The sequence below is a fragment of the Mesoplodon densirostris genome, chromosome 7 (assembly GCF_025265405.1).
Source record: "Mesoplodon densirostris isolate mMesDen1 chromosome 7, mMesDen1 primary haplotype, whole genome shotgun sequence".
In the NCBI taxonomy this organism is placed as follows: Eukaryota; Metazoa; Chordata; class Mammalia; order Artiodactyla; family Ziphiidae; genus Mesoplodon; species Mesoplodon densirostris.
The window spans coordinates 118,021,153-118,036,704 of record NC_082667.1 but is presented as its reverse complement, the minus strand read 5'-3'; the positions used below and the strand labels follow the sequence as shown (position 1 = coordinate 118,036,704).

The 15,552-nt window shown below is 46.8% G+C and overlaps 2 protein-coding genes across 7 annotated transcripts in view; one reads left to right on the top strand and one right to left on the bottom strand.

Moving 5' to 3' along the window:
• Positions 1–1,384, bottom strand: part of FAM118B (family with sequence similarity 118 member B) — a 56,441-nt gene extending 55,057 nt beyond the window's left edge. For 2 of the 4 annotated variants that reach the window (XM_060103115.1, XM_060103119.1), the window contains exons 1-2: positions 1,295–1,311; positions 306–844 (exon numbers count right to left, since the gene is read on the bottom strand). The gene's annotated coding sequence lies outside the window, so the exon portion shown is untranslated. Of the gene's footprint in view, positions 1–305; positions 845–1,294 lie in introns of all 4 variants that reach the window. The other 2 variants (XM_060103118.1, XM_060103116.1) reach the window with 2 other exon arrangements.
• A 94-nt stretch (positions 1,385–1,478) lies between these two features.
• On the top strand, positions 1,479–10,012 carry RPUSD4 (RNA pseudouridine synthase D4). Of its 3 annotated transcripts, none has more exons than XM_060104919.1 (7): positions 1,479–1,686; positions 2,072–2,237; positions 3,511–3,739; positions 6,820–6,913; positions 6,988–7,132; positions 8,771–8,868; positions 9,343–10,004. In XM_060104919.1, the coding sequence occupies exons 1-7, from the start codon at positions 1,501–1,503 to the stop codon at positions 9,580–9,582; spliced, it is 1,158 nt and encodes a 385-aa protein (XP_059960902.1). In that variant the 5' UTR covers positions 1,479–1,500; the 3' UTR covers positions 9,583–10,004. The 3 variants fall into 3 exon arrangements, with proteins under 3 accessions (XP_059960902.1, XP_059960903.1, XP_059960904.1); XM_060104920.1 differs by having other exon boundaries at positions 3,511–3,712; positions 9,343–10,003; XM_060104921.1 differs by lacking the exon at positions 1,479–1,686 and adding an exon at positions 1,817–1,912 and having other exon boundaries at positions 9,343–10,012.
• The last annotated feature ends 5,540 nt before the right edge of the window (positions 10,013–15,552 follow it).

Genomic DNA, 15,552 nt, shown 5'->3' with positions numbered 1-15,552 from the left:
TGACCTGTACAACTCAAAACCAATTCACACTCAAAGGACAGTACAGTGTAGCGAAAAAGACCACTGAATGAAGCACAGCCTTTCTACTGAGCACTCAGATTGCAGCTTCCTAGCTGATTTCCCAGCTATCAAAGCCCTCTCCTTTTCAATCTGTCCTGCATTCAACTGCCAGATTCATTTCCAGAATTCCACTTTCAAGGTGTCTCTCTCCTGCTCTAGCATCTTCAAAGACTCCTCCCTACTTACCACATCCAGTTCAAACCCTTCTTCCAGTTAAAAGTCTTCTATAGGCTAGCTCCACTTACCTGTTCAACTTTATCTCATGCTCTACAGGGCTCCCTTCTGCCAATCCCTTTTAGAGGGGTAGGACGCCAACTTAATTTCACTACCTCCTCTAACTCCTCAGGCAGCCTTCATTCTAAGCAGTCTTAAAAACTGTTTCCTCGATCGTCAGCACAGATCCGTTAATTTCCTGAGATCTCTTCAGGGCTCGGCATCAGCTTTCTTCTTAATAAATGGCAGGTCTGTTCCCAGGTACTTTTAACATTACCATCCCAACCAGATGTTCCTCTTCCCTGCCACTCCTTAGTGAAGTCACAGGGTCTTGACTTAGTGAAGTCCCTGCCAGTTTGGGCATGGGAGTCCCAACATTGCACCTTGTAAGAGAAGGAGAGGGTCTGGAGCAAGTTACAAACCAGGGATGGAGAAAACGAAGGAAGTGGAAAAGGGAAGGGAAGATTCCTGCTCTGTACTTTGTCTTTTCTTTGGAAGCAGTGGGGGGAGGGATGGAGGAGACGCCACGAAATGAATTCTTGAAGAAGGCAGAAGAAACTCAAGGTGCTCCCTAGGAAGAAAATATGGACCCGTGGATAACGGAAGGGCTCCCCATCGCCCCTGGGAGAGAAGGACTAGTTACAACGTGAAACAAAGAGGTTGAGAGTCAGGAGATGAGGGGTGGAGAGGCTTCACAGATTCCGCATCTCCGAAGGTCGAGCGGTAAGGAAAAAATTAAGGACGCGAGGCGTCCCTCGAGGGATTGGCCGAGCACCCGGGACGTGGTTGCCAAAAGGGACGAGGTGGGCGCCTCAGACGGCTCTGGGGCGAGTGTTCATAGGGCATGCTTCTCCCGGGCGCGGGGGCGGGGAGGTGGTTTTGAGTGGGGTCGTCTGTTAAAGGGAGAAACGGTTTCCCAAGACAGGGGTCTCCGAGAACGGAAGCCCTGGGGACGCGGAAACGTTAAAGCGTTGAGGCACCGGCATTTCCCAGCCCCAACCCGGCTTCACCACACACTCACCGCGTCTCCTCCAAACACCACCGCTCCAGTTGCAGCTACCAGCCGGCGCAGCCGCACTTAGCGCTCATCGTCCCCACGTGACTCGCCCGGGACCCCCCCCCGGCCCCGCCCGCCCCCCCACGTGACCCACAGGGCCCACCCACTCCCTCCTCCCTCTAGTCCGTCTTCTGCGCGTGGGCTTAGCTCGCACCTCCCTTCTCGGCAAGATGGCGGCTCCTAGCTATAGTGTGCCTGGCCTCTGGGTCCGGGGTTCTTGGCAGCGTCTGGGGAATCTCTTCACTTTTGTCTCAAAGCCACTTTGCTCCGCTGCTGCTGCCTCTCGGCCCCTGGATGCCCAGCGATTAGCGGAGAGGCTTCGAGCCCAGAAACAGGAACAAAAGACGAAGAAGCCGGTGAGCCCAGAAGGACCACAACTCCCAAGAGGCAGTGCGCTCACTGGTTTCCCAGGCCGGGAGGGAGGTGGGAGGGTCCTCTGACACGTGTCAAGTAATCAATGTCGAGGACTTGTGGGAGAATGGGGGAGAATGGGGAGAAAGCGGAGGGGAGAGGTCGGAAGGGTGCGGTATCTTCCTGTGGGCTGGTTCTCTGGCTCCTGCCGACCCCGGCCCTAAGCACCACGTGGGTACAGGCGAGACACACCCACCCCTGCGCTCAAATTACTCGGGGACGGGGCGAGTCTAATGCAAAAATACAGGCATTCCCTTCCCAAATTCTCACCCAGACTTACTGAAAGTCCTCCCCACCAGGCATTTACCGTCGCTCCTTCTCTCTCCGCAGGTGCCCACAAACCCTATTCAGCGGAGAGTGCAAGAACTACTGCGGTTCACAGAGCAGCTGCAGCGCGTCCACCCCAACGTGCTTGCTAAGGCGCTGAGCCGAGGACTTGTCCACCAGGACAAGGACCTTGTGGTCATCAATAAGCCCTACGGTCTCCCTGTGCATGGTAAGCAGCATGTGGGGAAGGGAGGCGGGCCACTGCTGCTTTCTGCTACACGTAGGGGCAACTCTAACATTACTGGGGGGCTCTCTGAAGCCTTGCTTTCAAAGTAATTAAACTTTTGTGGGGTACTGTCCTCTGTGAGGAACCAGTAAGGACGCAGAGATAAATAAGACAGTCCCCACGTTGCAAACATCTGGCAGCCAGCAGTGATTTATGGAATTTGCTGTGTGCAGGCCTCCACCGAGGATTGCTATAGAGAAGGACAAAGGCTGTGTGGTTCCTGTCTTCAGATTATTTTCCATCAGAACTGGGAAAGAGGACATAACGTGTGTTGGTGTATACCTAACAAAACCCCAGGGTGCCTAGAACTTAATGGAAACCCTAATGTTTTTGAATAAATGTTAAATGTAGTTGTCAGAGACAGCTAGGGTGAGTCAGGAAAGACTGATAGAAAAAAATGCATTTGTGGAAAGGGTTTTGCTGGGGGAATAGGCATATTTTAGCTAGAAGAACGAATGTTTTGGGGGGAGGTATGGAGAAGGTTGTACATGAAAACAACGAATTAAATCAGACATTGCCGAGTGCTTTGTATGGTTTTTTTCCTCTCTTGATCCTTCCAGTAGCTTGCCTTTCCGTTCCCCAAGAGATAACTATTATCAAGATATTTACATTTTATAGATGAGAAAACTGAAAGTTGGAAAGAGTAAGTAATCTGTCCAGGGTCAATGGCTAGTTGTGAGGGTCCATAGAATGGAACCCAGGAATGTCTCACCCCAAAGCCCAGCCTCTCAGCTCTTCTGTAATGCCTCAGGAGGGTCTCATGGTCTTGCATTTTTCACTAGGGTTTACTTGGCAAATTCTCAAGCCTTTGTTTATATAGTGAAATATCGGATCTCATCATTTTGGTTGCTAATTTTAGTATGAGTACATAAGTAGATTAAAAAAAAAATATATATATATATATATATACATATAGGTCTGAGGAGAAAGCCACATGCTCTAGGATGGTGCTTTTTAAACTTTAATATGCATATGAGTCACTTGGGCCTTTTGTTAAAATGCAGATTTTAATTAATTAGTCTGGGTTGGAGGCCTGAGATTCCTTTCTAGCAAGCTCCCTGGGCAGACTAATATGTTGCTAGTTCCTGGACCAGAATTCAGTAATAAGGCTCTAGAAAGCATTTACTATTAATCCAGCAAGGGCTGTTGTCCCAGGTAGAGGTCTTTGGTGGGATCTTTTCCTGGCCGCTCAAACCTCTGGCTTTTTCCTTCTTAGGTGGCCCTGGGGTCCGGCTCTGCATCAGTGATGTACTGCCTGTCCTGGCGAAGATGCTTCACGGCCGCAAGGCAGAGCCCTTGCATCTGTGCCATCGGCTGGACAAGGAAACTACAGGCGTAATGGTGTTGGCTTGGGAAAAAGAAGTGGCGCATCAAGTCCAAGAGTTGTTTAGAACCCGTCAGGTGACAAAGAAGTACTGGTATGAAGCCCATCGATGGCGGTCGAGGTGGTGTAGGCACCCTTCCATCTATTCATCCTTTCTTACAGCAAGAACTCCCAGTAATAGAAGGCACTGAACTTGGACGTGTGGGCATATAAAAATTATAGGAAACCGGTTTAGTGCTTAGAATATTAGAGTCTGGTGGCATAGTGGTTCCTAATTGTGGCATAGTGGTTCCTAATTATGGCTCTACATAAAAATTATTAAAAATTAATTATATGAGTATACATGATTTCGTTCCTGTGGTAAAATGTCAGACAACAAAGATAAAGCAAAAAACTCCTGGAGCATCCACTCATTCTATTATTCTAGTTTCTTCCCTTGGGGTACTTTGGGTTTTATTCCTCTGGTGCTTACTCAACGTACTCACATATATGTCTGGTGCATACACTATGTGTGTATGCCTGTGTATGTTACATACAGATGTGTGTATATATATCACACTTTACCATGTATATTGTACTTTCTTTTTCCACTTAACTCTTTGTTTTGGGGGTCTTTTCCATGGTAGTGCATATAGATTTACCTCAGTTTTTTTAATAGAAGAAAATGCATGAGCAAAAATGAAACCTGCTCCTGTCCCCCACCTACTCGATTTCCTTCTCCAGAAGCAGTCCCTATTATTAGTGTCTTATGTAAACTTCCAGAGTTATATGGGGCATGTATAAGCATATTACTGTATAGCAGCATATTTTACACTGCTTTGCATGCTGCTTTTTTCACTTGGATAGTATATCTGGGAGAGCATTTTGTGTTGTACATTTAGCGCTATCTCCTTTTTAATGGCTCTGTTGTATGTATTTGTTGTATGGATATCATAATTTCCTTATTGATGGGTGTTTAGGTACTTTCCCAATTTTCAGAGCCTATTGCAAAGAGTATGTGAGTATATCCTTAGGACAGAGTCCCAGAAATGGAATTGCTGGGTTGAAGGGTACACACATTTGAAATTTGAATGGTTACTACCCAAATTGCTCTCCAAAATGGTTATGTCAGTTTTTACTCCTGCTAGGAGTGGTGAATATCTACCTCCCCTTATCCCTGACCAATGCATTTTTAAAAGGTTTGCCATTCTGATGGGTTAAAAAATATATATGATATTTTATTTTCTGTTTCCCCGTGTACTAGTGATGTTGACTATTTTTTTGTGTGTGTGTTTACTGGCTATTTGCGTTTCCGTTTCTGTGAACAGACTTATTTTCTTTTGCCTATGTTCTGTTTGATTTGTGAGTATTCTTTTTAGATTTTGCTTGTTAGTCCTTGATTTTGCAGCTGCTTTGTAATCTTGGGAGCCTTTAAAAAATCTGTATGCTTGAGACCCACCCACAGAGGTTCTGATTCATAAGTCTGGTGGGTGTGGGGATTGGGCATCTATATTTTTCAAAAGCTCCACAAATGACTCTGATGTAGAATCAAGTTTAAGAATCACCGTAAGAAGAGATTACAGGTAACGGAGGAAGTTTGGCATGGTAGCTAAGAGCTCAGCAAGATCTGTGTTCAGCTCTCACCTGTGTCATTTACCAGAGTGGAACCTTAGGCAAATTATTGAACTTCTTTAAGCTTTGTCTTCATATGGAAAATGGGAATAATGGAGTCAATGAGAGAGTTAAGTGAGACAGTGCATGTGAAGTGTTTAACACAGCACCCACATCACAGTAAAGGCTGAAAGATAGAAAATCAAGACTATTATTATGTATACAAGTAATCAAAATGTAAGTCTATAAAAAGTGTTATTTGTGAGAATTGTCTGTAAAAGTTCAGAATCGCTAACCATTTTCTGTATCAGAAAAGGCTTCGTGGAAGACTTGGAGTCAGTTAATTGGGTCTCGATGAATGAAGGATTTGATAGATGAGGTGGAGAAACGTGTTCCAGATTGTAGGAACAGCAGGCACTGTAGGAGTAAGGCCTACAGTCTGGTGTGGAACGGGGGCTGGTGGCAGATAGTGCTGGAAGGGTCGGCGGGAACCTGGTTACTGACAGCCTTAAATACCAGGTGCAGGAAATAGAAGTTAGAAGTAGAACATAGCAGGCAACTGATTAGCACTTGCTGGCTTAGTATGATAACAATTTGTTATATTCTAATTATTCAGAGCCTATTGCAAAGAATATGTGAGTATATCCTTAGGACAGAGTCCCAGAAATGGAATTGAGTCTTCTTACTAGATTTGGAATTCCTTAAGAACAGGGATTTTTGTCTTGTTCATCCTTCTAGAACTAGTACCTACCAAAATCAGTGCCTATTTATATTCAGTGAATATTTACTGACTGAACGTTTTTGAGCAGGAGTGTTAGGTCATTAGAAAGGGTCAACTCGTAGTTACGACTCAGTGTAAGTATGATAAAATGTATCAGATAGCAGCCTAAACTGCTACCAACCTGCAGTGGGTTGTCCAGGGTGTGCAGTGTTATATCTGGGCTTGTGACTCCTGGGACAGTGATTCTGTGTGAGGCCACCAAGTACCCAGGAGAGCTGATGGACTGGAAGAGGCATGGACATAAGGACAGATTAAAGAGTCTTCTGCCTGTCTGTGGTGTGATGGAGGGAAACCTCCAACAAGAGGGACTTACTGAGCTGTGGTTGGGGTTCCTGTGGCTTTTCTGAGCACAGTTCCTCCCTGTTTTATTGACCTGGCAAATAGGCAGGAGCGGCCCTGTGAAATTTTCACTCAATTCATTCATTTATTCCATATGCAGCTCGAACTTACCGTCTTTTATTATTTAAAAAAGAAAAACAGGGTACAAAACTGTATTACCCTAGTTTCACTTTAGGCTGTACATACTCATTTTTAAAGGCTGGATGAGTGACCGTGTTATTAATATAATTTTTTTCTTGTTTTTCTGTTTTTTCCCCCAATATTGTACAATCAGCACATATTAGTTTAGTTGTAAAAAAGATAGGCTTATAAGGATAGTGTCAAGCTCTCAGGCTAAGCACTGTACCAAGAGATCATTTGGGACCCTCTGATCTTAAGAACTGACCGCAGTAGTGCAGGAGGTCCAGAGTTAAAACCTCTAAGTAGCCGATGCAAGGAGAGCCTCACTCACCTTTGTGGCTTAAGCGAGGGTCTGTGTGTGTCCCCCCCAGGGCCATCACGATGCGCGTCCCGGTGCCCTCAGCGGGAGTCGTGGACATTCCCATCGTTGAGAAGGAGGTGCAGGGCCAGGAACGACACCACAAGGTGGGTGAGCGCCTCCAGAGGGATGGGTTTGCTGCTCTTTCTTTGAAATTGTGTCGTGATTTCTTTGGCTCCAGATGACGCTGTCCCCGAGCTACTGCATGGACAATGGAAAGATAGTGAGGGCACGGACCAGCAGGAACGCACACCTGGCTGTGACTCAGTACCGGGTGCTGAGCAGCACCCTCTCCTCTGCCCTCTTGGAGCTCCAGCCTATTACCGGTGAGGGTGCCACTGTTCTGCAGTGGGTGGAGAAGCCCCGCTGCCCCTCAGCTTCACCCAGGGCCTTGTGCTGGGCTCCGCCCCTTCCCCTGAGCAGCCGGTATGATGGGGGCTCTGGGGTTGCACCAGAGCGTGCTTCCAGTGCTGATCTGAGGCTGGGAACTTCCATAGGGATGACTGTTGCAAACAGTAGGTAGCAGAAGGATACAAATAGTTTGCTTTAGGCAGACTCCTACTCTTAATCAGTTTCCTGGGTGGGTGAGAAATATTCAGTTAAAATGATAGAATAAATCAATTCTTCCCTTCAGAAAATAAATAAATAAATAAATGGTTTGCTTACGTTTATTTAAAAATTTGCAAATTGATTCCTCAAAAAATGAAGCATAGAATTACCATATGATCCAGCAATTCTGCTCCCTGTATATATGCAGAAGAATTGAAAAAAGGGATTCAAAAAGATATTGGTACACCGGTGTTCATAGCAGCACCATTCACAATAGCCCAAAGGTGAAAACAACCTACACGTCCATCAGCAGATGAATGGAAAAACAGAATGTGGTACATCATGCAGTGGAATGTAATTCAACCTTAGAAAGGAAGGAAATTCTGACACATACTGCAGCATGGATAAACGTTAAGACATTATGCTAAATGAAACACAAAAGGACACATACTGTATGATTCCATTTATATGAGATACCTAGAGTAGTCAAATTCATAGAGACAGATAGTAGAGTAATGGTTACCAGGGGCTGGAGAGAGCAGGGGGCAGGGAGTTATTGTTAACTGGGTACAGAGTTTCAGTTGGGGGCAGTGGAAAAGTTCTGGAGAGGGGCTGTAGTAGTGATTGCACAACAATGTGAATGTACTCAGTGCCACCGAACTGTACTCTTAAAAACGATTAAAATGGGACTTCCCTGGTGGTGCAGTGGTTAAGAATCTGCCTGCCACTGTAGGGGACACAGGTTCAATCCCTGGTCCAGGAAGATCCCACATGCCACAGAGCACCCAAGCCCGTGTACCACAACTACTGAGCCTGCGCTCTAGAGCCTGCAAGCCCCAACTACTGAGCCTGCAAGCCACAGCTACTGAAGCCCACGCGCCTAGAGCCCGTGCTCCGTAACAAGAGAAGCCACCGCAATGAGAAGCCCCTGCACCGCAACGAAGAGTAGCCCCCGCTCGCCGCAACTAGAGAAAGAAGACCCAACGAAGCAGCGAAGACCCAATGCAGCCAAAAATAAATAATAAATTTATATTAAAAGAAAGGATTAAAATGGTAAATTTTATGTATATTTTGCCACAATAAAAAAAATAAATGTACAAAGCAATACTATTTCGTGTTATACAACACAAATTATTTTTTAAAAAAGCATGGCAATGATAGACACCGAGTTGATAGCAGTGGTTATCTGTGGTGGAAAGGGAACTGTGGTGGCGAGGGGTACCTAGAGGCTTAACAGTACTTATGATGTTTATTTCCTAATAGCTTACTGTTTGTTATATTATTCTTTATACCTTATTGTCATTGGGGCTTTGCCGGTTTTCCTGTCCTTCGATTTAATATGATGAGAAGCAGATGCCACCAGTGGTATTGTTTCAATAGCGACTCATAAGTTTCCTCCCTCTCTTGTTTTAAAGGAATAAAACATCAGCTTCGAGTTCACCTGTCTTTTGGACTGGATTGTCCAGTCCTCGGTGATCACAAGTACTCAGATTGGAACAGGCTGGCCCCCCAGGTAATATACGTTTGACCCAACATGCAACAGAATAAGGGGGAGGACTTTTGCTTTCCCCTTGTTAAGTCCCTGAAGTGAGTCACAGCAAAGATGTGTTGATTGTCTTCCGACACAGTACCATGCTAGTTATCTAGCTTATGGAGAAATTGAGAAGCAGTTAGGAGACTTTCTGAAGGCTCAAAGCAGGCTTTCATGCTACAGCTAAAGAGCCTTGGTGGAAACTTTGTTTTTTGCTGTTACAGCCCCTTCTCTTGGAAAGCCAGAGAATTGGCCAAGGAGAGCTTCCCTGGTGTGGTGGGTTTTCTCATACATGGGCTCTGAACCCTTCCTAGAAATGGCCCCGAAGCAGGCTGTCCATCACTGTGTCTTCCGGGAGTTAGTGAGGGGGCCCCGTAAGTGGAGGTCTTCTGCCCCCACACGCTGGTCAAGGAGGAGCTGTTGGCCTTGCGCTCACGAGCTCTTTCCTCTGCACAGAAGCTGTCTGCCTGCATCCTGAAGAAGCTGGGGCTGCCGCAGTCCAAGGCCCGCTACGTCCCCCTTCACCTGCATGCCTGCCAGCTGACTCTGCCTGCCCTGCAGGCCGGGAAGGAGGAACTCAACTTGGTCTGCAAGCCTCCTCGATATTTTGTCCATTCCCTGTACCGTCTGGGCTTAAAGATGCCGAGTCGGGATCAAAATGGGGACGAGGAAGCCACACACTCAGGAGCACAGTGAAGACAGTTGGGCAGTTTGCCCTGAATTCTTCTCTCTGATTAAGGGACTCTGCTAACTTCTCACTTGGGACAGACTCCAGAAGAGCCAGGTGTGATGAGTTGAAGAAACAGCTGCTTCAGGGCTCTTACTGAGGACTAGTGTCTGTTTTTTGACACTCTGGCCACATGCTGGAAAAGTCAGCAGGCAGTCTCCCTGCTTCAGAGTGGAAGAGAGCCCAGGACCAGGAGAACTAAAGCACAGAATCTGTGATCAGGAACTGTTTTTACCCAACAATAAAGCTCTTGATCTGTCAGGAAAGTTCCTGTGGTTGGAGAGAACATAATGGTTGTCTAGCTCATAGAGATTCAGAAGCAGCTTCTGCTGTCCTCATGGAGCTGCAGGATCTATCAGCAAAGCCTTCCTGCTTTATTTGTTCAGCCTCAGATTTTGTAGCCAGCGATCATAGACTACAAGGATTCCCTTCAGCCTCGGCTCGGGCCCCTTACTGTGCTAGTGACTGTGGAGCCTGCGAAGGGGTGTTCAGTGAGCAAGCAAAGCGGGTGTAAATGGCAGGCAGTTAACAAAAACGAGTGGAGCAAGCAGGGTGTAAGGCCGTGGTGGGGAGCACCCACATGTCTAAAGAGGGCAGTTGTTAGCTCCAGCTGCGGGTTGCTCTGTGGGAACAGATTTTCCAACTTTTTAAAATTATTTATTTATTTGGCTATACCAGGTCTTAGTTGCGGCACGCGGGATCTTTGTTATGGCATTCAGGATCTTTAGCTGTGGCATGTGAACTCTTAGTTGCGGCATGTGGGATCTAGTTCCCTGACCAGGGATCAAATCCGGGCCCACTGCATTGGGAGTGCAGAGTCTTAACCACTGGACCACCAGGGAAGTCCTAACTTTTTTCAGAGAGTCAGGAAACCCAGATCCTAACTTTTTTCAGAGAGTCAGGAAACCCAGATATGTATGTGAAATCTCCCAGTATATTGCTAACTAAATCAGAATTTTTTAAAAAACACTTGGATAGCCAAGCAGAACATATTTGTAGGTTGGATTTGGTCTGCAGGCTGCCTGTTTGCGATCTAAAGAATGGTGTAGAAGTTTGGGGAAAGGGATCATCTTGAAAGTTCTGGATCAGTAGTTGGCATTTTAGCTCCATGTAGCATCTGTCCTTTCTAGACTAGGGGATGGCTTTGATTAATCTGTAAATATGGGGTTGTGAGGGTGCTGCCGGTTTTTTGAATCCCCTTTGTTTGGAAGCAAGCCTATCCTTGGGTCTCAGGAGGGAGATGCTGAGCCGAGCACCCCGCGGGAGGAAGTTATCTCGGCCATCCCACTCACTTGTCCAGCTAGCTCCCATCTTATTTCTTGCTACAGTACCATCTTGCAAACAAATACACCTCATGTTACTTAGGCTGAGCTGAGAAAACTCGGAATGACAGCACAGTTGGGGAGAAGCCCCAAGAACAGTCGTTAGGTGTTCTCTCTGTGTTGATAATACAACTTTCTAAAAACCCACTTTCCTGTTTCCATGATGCCTTTTACCATGCATGATGGATTGAACTTCAAAAGTACAGATGAAATAACTGTCCAGTAAGTCCCCTACATACGAGCGAGTTCCGTGCGGAGAGCGTGTTTGTAAGTCCAATTTGTTGGCAAGTCCAACAAAGTTAGCCTAGGTACCCAACTGACACAATCGGCTGTATAGTACTGTACTGTAATAGGTTTATAACACTTTTCACACAAATAATACATTAAAAACAAGCAAAAAATACAACATTTTAAATCTTACAGTATAGTACCTTGTCCTGGGAATCACCCTCAACGCCTCTCTCACACCTGCCCCCAGATCCAGTTAGTCAGCAGGTCTGCTCTCCTTCCCTCTAACCCCTTCTCTGAATATGCACTTACGTCCTACTTCCCCAGGTACCAGTGTCACCCTCGCCAGCCTTCAACCACGAGGGGAGAGATGGGGAAGGTGGAGTGGCAGAGCCGGTAAGAAGTAGGGTCACGGGCAACCTGCTCGTTCCCACAGAAACCAAGCTCAGGGTGTGCTGAGACCATCCTGGGTCCCTGGGCTCTGGACCGTGGAGGGCTGGTGTAACTACGACAGAACCCCACGAAACACACCCCCATGTTTTCTCAATCGGCTGCCCTTGGCTCTCTGGGCCACTTTTAGCCAGAGCTCCCAGTAGGATATACAGACACGGCCTTCTGTCTGTGCTTGTGCGGAGCATGCCCTGTGGGTGCAGACACCTTCCCCCAGTGGGGCGGACAGCGCAGGGTACTTCCCACACCACCTGCCCAGAGGGAGGCCAGACTCCACAGGTTAAGGGCACAGTGCTGCACGGGACTCCTATCCAGACACCAGCTGCAAGTGCGGGGGTTCCCAGGCCACTGCACTTCCGACTAATCAAGGGGAGGAATGAGCTTTCCACAGCCCTCTTAGGGTCCCTGGCTGGGTCTAAAAATTGAACTGACAGATGAACAGGAGAAAAGCATACAAATATATTTGATACAAGTTTTACATGGCATGAGAGTTTTCATAAAGAAATGAAGACCCAGGGCCTCCCTGGTGGCGCAAGTGGTTGAGAGTCTGCCTGCCGATGCAGGGGATACGGGTTCGTGCCCCGGTCTGGGAGGATCCCATATGCCGCGGAGCGGCTGGGCCCGTGAGCCATGGCCGCTGAGCCTGCGCGTCCGGAGCCTGCGCGTCCGGAGCCTGTGCTCCACAACGGGGGAGGCCGCAACAATGAGAGGCCCGCATACCGCAAAAAAAAAAAAAAAAAAAGAAATGAAGACCCAGAGAAACAGACCCAGAAAACTACCTGTGTGTTTTCACGCTAGTTTTGATGAAGAGGGGCCCATCAGGGAGGAATGTGATGGGTTAGGGGGAGGAAGTAACTGTAGTAACCGGGGGAAGCTTCACAAGGCCTGTTAGTTAGGATTCTTCTTGGCAACTCAGCCTTTGGCGGTAAGGATGCTCCTTTTCTCCAGGTATGGGGAGGGCACCTCTCGCATGACAGTTTATGACCTGTTTCAGGGAAGAAGGGCAAGGAGAGGAGGAGGTCAAGACGAGTTTCCTGCTTCTGCTGTTTGCTCAAACTTCTTCAACTTAAAATATGCAAGGTGCCAGATTTGGGGGTAGCATGTCCTCAACCCCATCACCAGACAGCTAAAAATTCGGGGGTTCCTGTTACCTCCTCAGGCTTGATAATCCTCTAGAATGACTCCCAGAACACAGGAAAGTGCTATACTTACTATTACAGGCTTATTACAGCAAAAGAATACAAATCAGGACCAGCCAAAAGAAGAGACTCATGGAGCAAGGTCTGGGAGGGTTCCAAACATGAAGCTACCATGGCCTCTCCCGGGGGAGTCAGGACGCATCACCCTCCTGGCACACGGATGTGTATTGCCAACCACAAAGGTCATGGAGTTTTTACTGGGGTGTCATCATGTAGGCTTGATTGATTACATCACTGGCCACTAGTGATTGAACTCAATCCAACGCCCCTTTCCATCTCGGAGCCCGAACCCTCTAATCACAAGGTTGGTCTATTGACATGGCCTCCACCCTGACACTCCCCACGGGTTACACAAGCCATCAGGGCCCACCGTGAGCAACGAAGACACTCCTATCATTCCAAGGATTTAGAGGCCTCCTTCCAGGAGCCAGGGACAAAAGCCAGGCAAGTTCCTTACTGTACAACTTCGTTTCCCCTCTGTACCCCCAGTTCCCTGAGTCATCTCTCCATGTCCTTTATAGGGACCCCTTCACCTTTCTGTCTCCTTGGTGGCTGTCTGTATAGATGCCTCCATCCGCTGGGGCCTTAGGGTCCTTTTGGATCAGCAGTCTTGAGATATTTCTGTTCACTTCCTCTCTCGAACACCACATGGTGAACTCTTATGTGCTATGATCCACAGCGTAGATTAAATCCCTGGGGTTTTAATCAGGGGTGATCACACAGAAGGGTGAATCTTCTTTTTGGGGGATTTTCTATGCTGTGTGTTCACAGTTACAGTAAACATGTCCTGAATACACAGGTACCCCATGCCTTCCAGCCCATGTCAGTGCATACACGTGTGTACTCCACACACACCATGAGTCCACACCTCATATCACCTCCCTTTAACACTCCCCCCAACCCACCTCATTGCCACTCTTCACACCTGTGGGGCTCTTGACCTGCCCCTGCTCACACTGTGGACTCCTCAGTGGATGTGTGCAGACTGTCTTGTGGGAGCCAGACAAGGAGCGGGGAGACTGGTGAAGAGGCCCACGCCATGGCCCAGGTGACAAGGGACAGTGGCTGCACTAGAGTGGGGCCCTGGGCGTGCACTAAACAGGCTCAAGATACAGCTGGGAAGGAGCATGGGTAGAGCTGATTAGGGGTTGACATGGGTGGGGGAGGGGGAGCGTCTAGGGTGCCTCCCAGGAAGCCTGTCTGAGTGGTGGGGTAGATGAGGTGGGTTGACAATAAAAGGGGGAGGAAGAGATTTGGGGTGGCCGTCCCAGTCCTATGTCAGTGCTGTTACACATCCACGCATCCAAGAGGGAGGAGCGGAGGGTGGCGGTTACCCCGTGTCTCCAGAGCACTGCGAGGTGTGCCCATCTTCATCATTCCACACCTACTATAGCGCATCCTAACCATTACCTGTAATCATGCCTGCCTTCTCCCAGCCTGTGAGCTTCTCGGGGGCAGGCACCAGGGCTTTCATCTTTGTGTCTGGCCCCCAAGCCCTGTACCTGTAAACCCTTGAAAAGTGGCTACTGAACAGAGAGGTAGCCCTAGGTCTGTGGTAGCTCTCAGGCTCTGGAGCCAGATGGGCTTTGGGTTCAAATGGCTCTGATATTTATTTGGTATGACCGTGGATAATTTATTTAACTTATCAGAGCCTCAGTTCATGTACCTTCAAAATGGGTATAATAATAGTACCTCTGTGACACAGATATTTTAAGAATTAATTGAAATAATTCATGTTAAGTTCCCAGAAGAGTTCCTGACATGGCAAGTGCCCAATTGATGTAATGTTAGGTTAAAGCAGGTTAAATTTGCCATTTTTATTGAGGTAAAATTCACATGCTGTATATAAAATTCATCCATTTAAAGTGTAAAATTCAATGGTTTTTGTATATTCCTAGAATTGGACAACGATCACCCCAGTCTAATTTTAGAATATTTTCATCCTCACAAAAAGAAACCCGATATCCATTTAGCAGTCACTCCCCATTCCCGCTCAGCCAGAGCCAACCACTTTCCTATTTCTGCCTCTATAGATTTGCCTATTTTGGATACTTGATATAAATAGAATCATGCAATATATGATCTTCTGTGCCTCTTCTACTCAGCATGTTTTCAAGATTCATCTTGTTGTAACATGTATCAGCATTTCACTTCTTTTTATTGCTGAATAATACTCCATCCTATAAGTATGCCAAATTTTGTTTATCCATTCATTTGTTGAAGATGGTTTCCACTTTTTCGTTACGAATCATGCTGCTATGAACATTCATGTATGAGTTTTTGTGTGGGTGTATGTTTTCATTTCTCTTGGGTACATAACTAGGAGTAGAATTGCTGGGTCACATGGTAACTATAGGTCAAATGTTAACTCTGCTCAACACTTTGTAGAACTGCCAGCCTATTTTCCAAAGGGGTTGCACCATTTTACACACCCAATTTCTCACCAGCACTTGTTAGTACCTATCTTTCTGACTATGGGCATCCTAGAGGATGTGAAGTGGTTTCTTACTGTGGTTTTGATTTCTATTTCTCTGATGACTTATGATATTGAGTATGTCTTCATGTGTTTATTAGCCATTTATATATTTTGTTTCAAGAAATGTCTTCAAATCCTTTGCCTATTTTTAGATTGGGTTGTCTTTTTATTACTGTAAAAGTTCTTTATGTGTTCTGGATGCTAGTCCCTTATCAGGTATATTATTTGCAAATATTTTCTCCCTTTCTGTGTGTTGTCCTTACA

What these genes read in the sequence shown, in the direction of transcription:
- RPUSD4 (XM_060104919.1), top strand. Translation starts at nt 1,501, where the DNA reads ATGGCGGCTCCTAGCTATAGTGTGCCTGGCCTCTGGGTCCGGGGTTCT. An exon ending in AACAAAAGACGAAGAAGCCG is followed by an intron (nt 1,687 to 2,071) that starts GTGAGCCCAGAA and finishes CTCTCTCCGCAG; the next exon opens with GTGCCCACAAACCCTATTCA. An exon ending in GCCCATCGATGGCGGTCGAG is followed by an intron (nt 3,740 to 6,819) that starts GTGGTGTAGGCA and finishes TGTCCCCCCCAG; the next exon opens with GGCCATCACGATGCGCGTCC.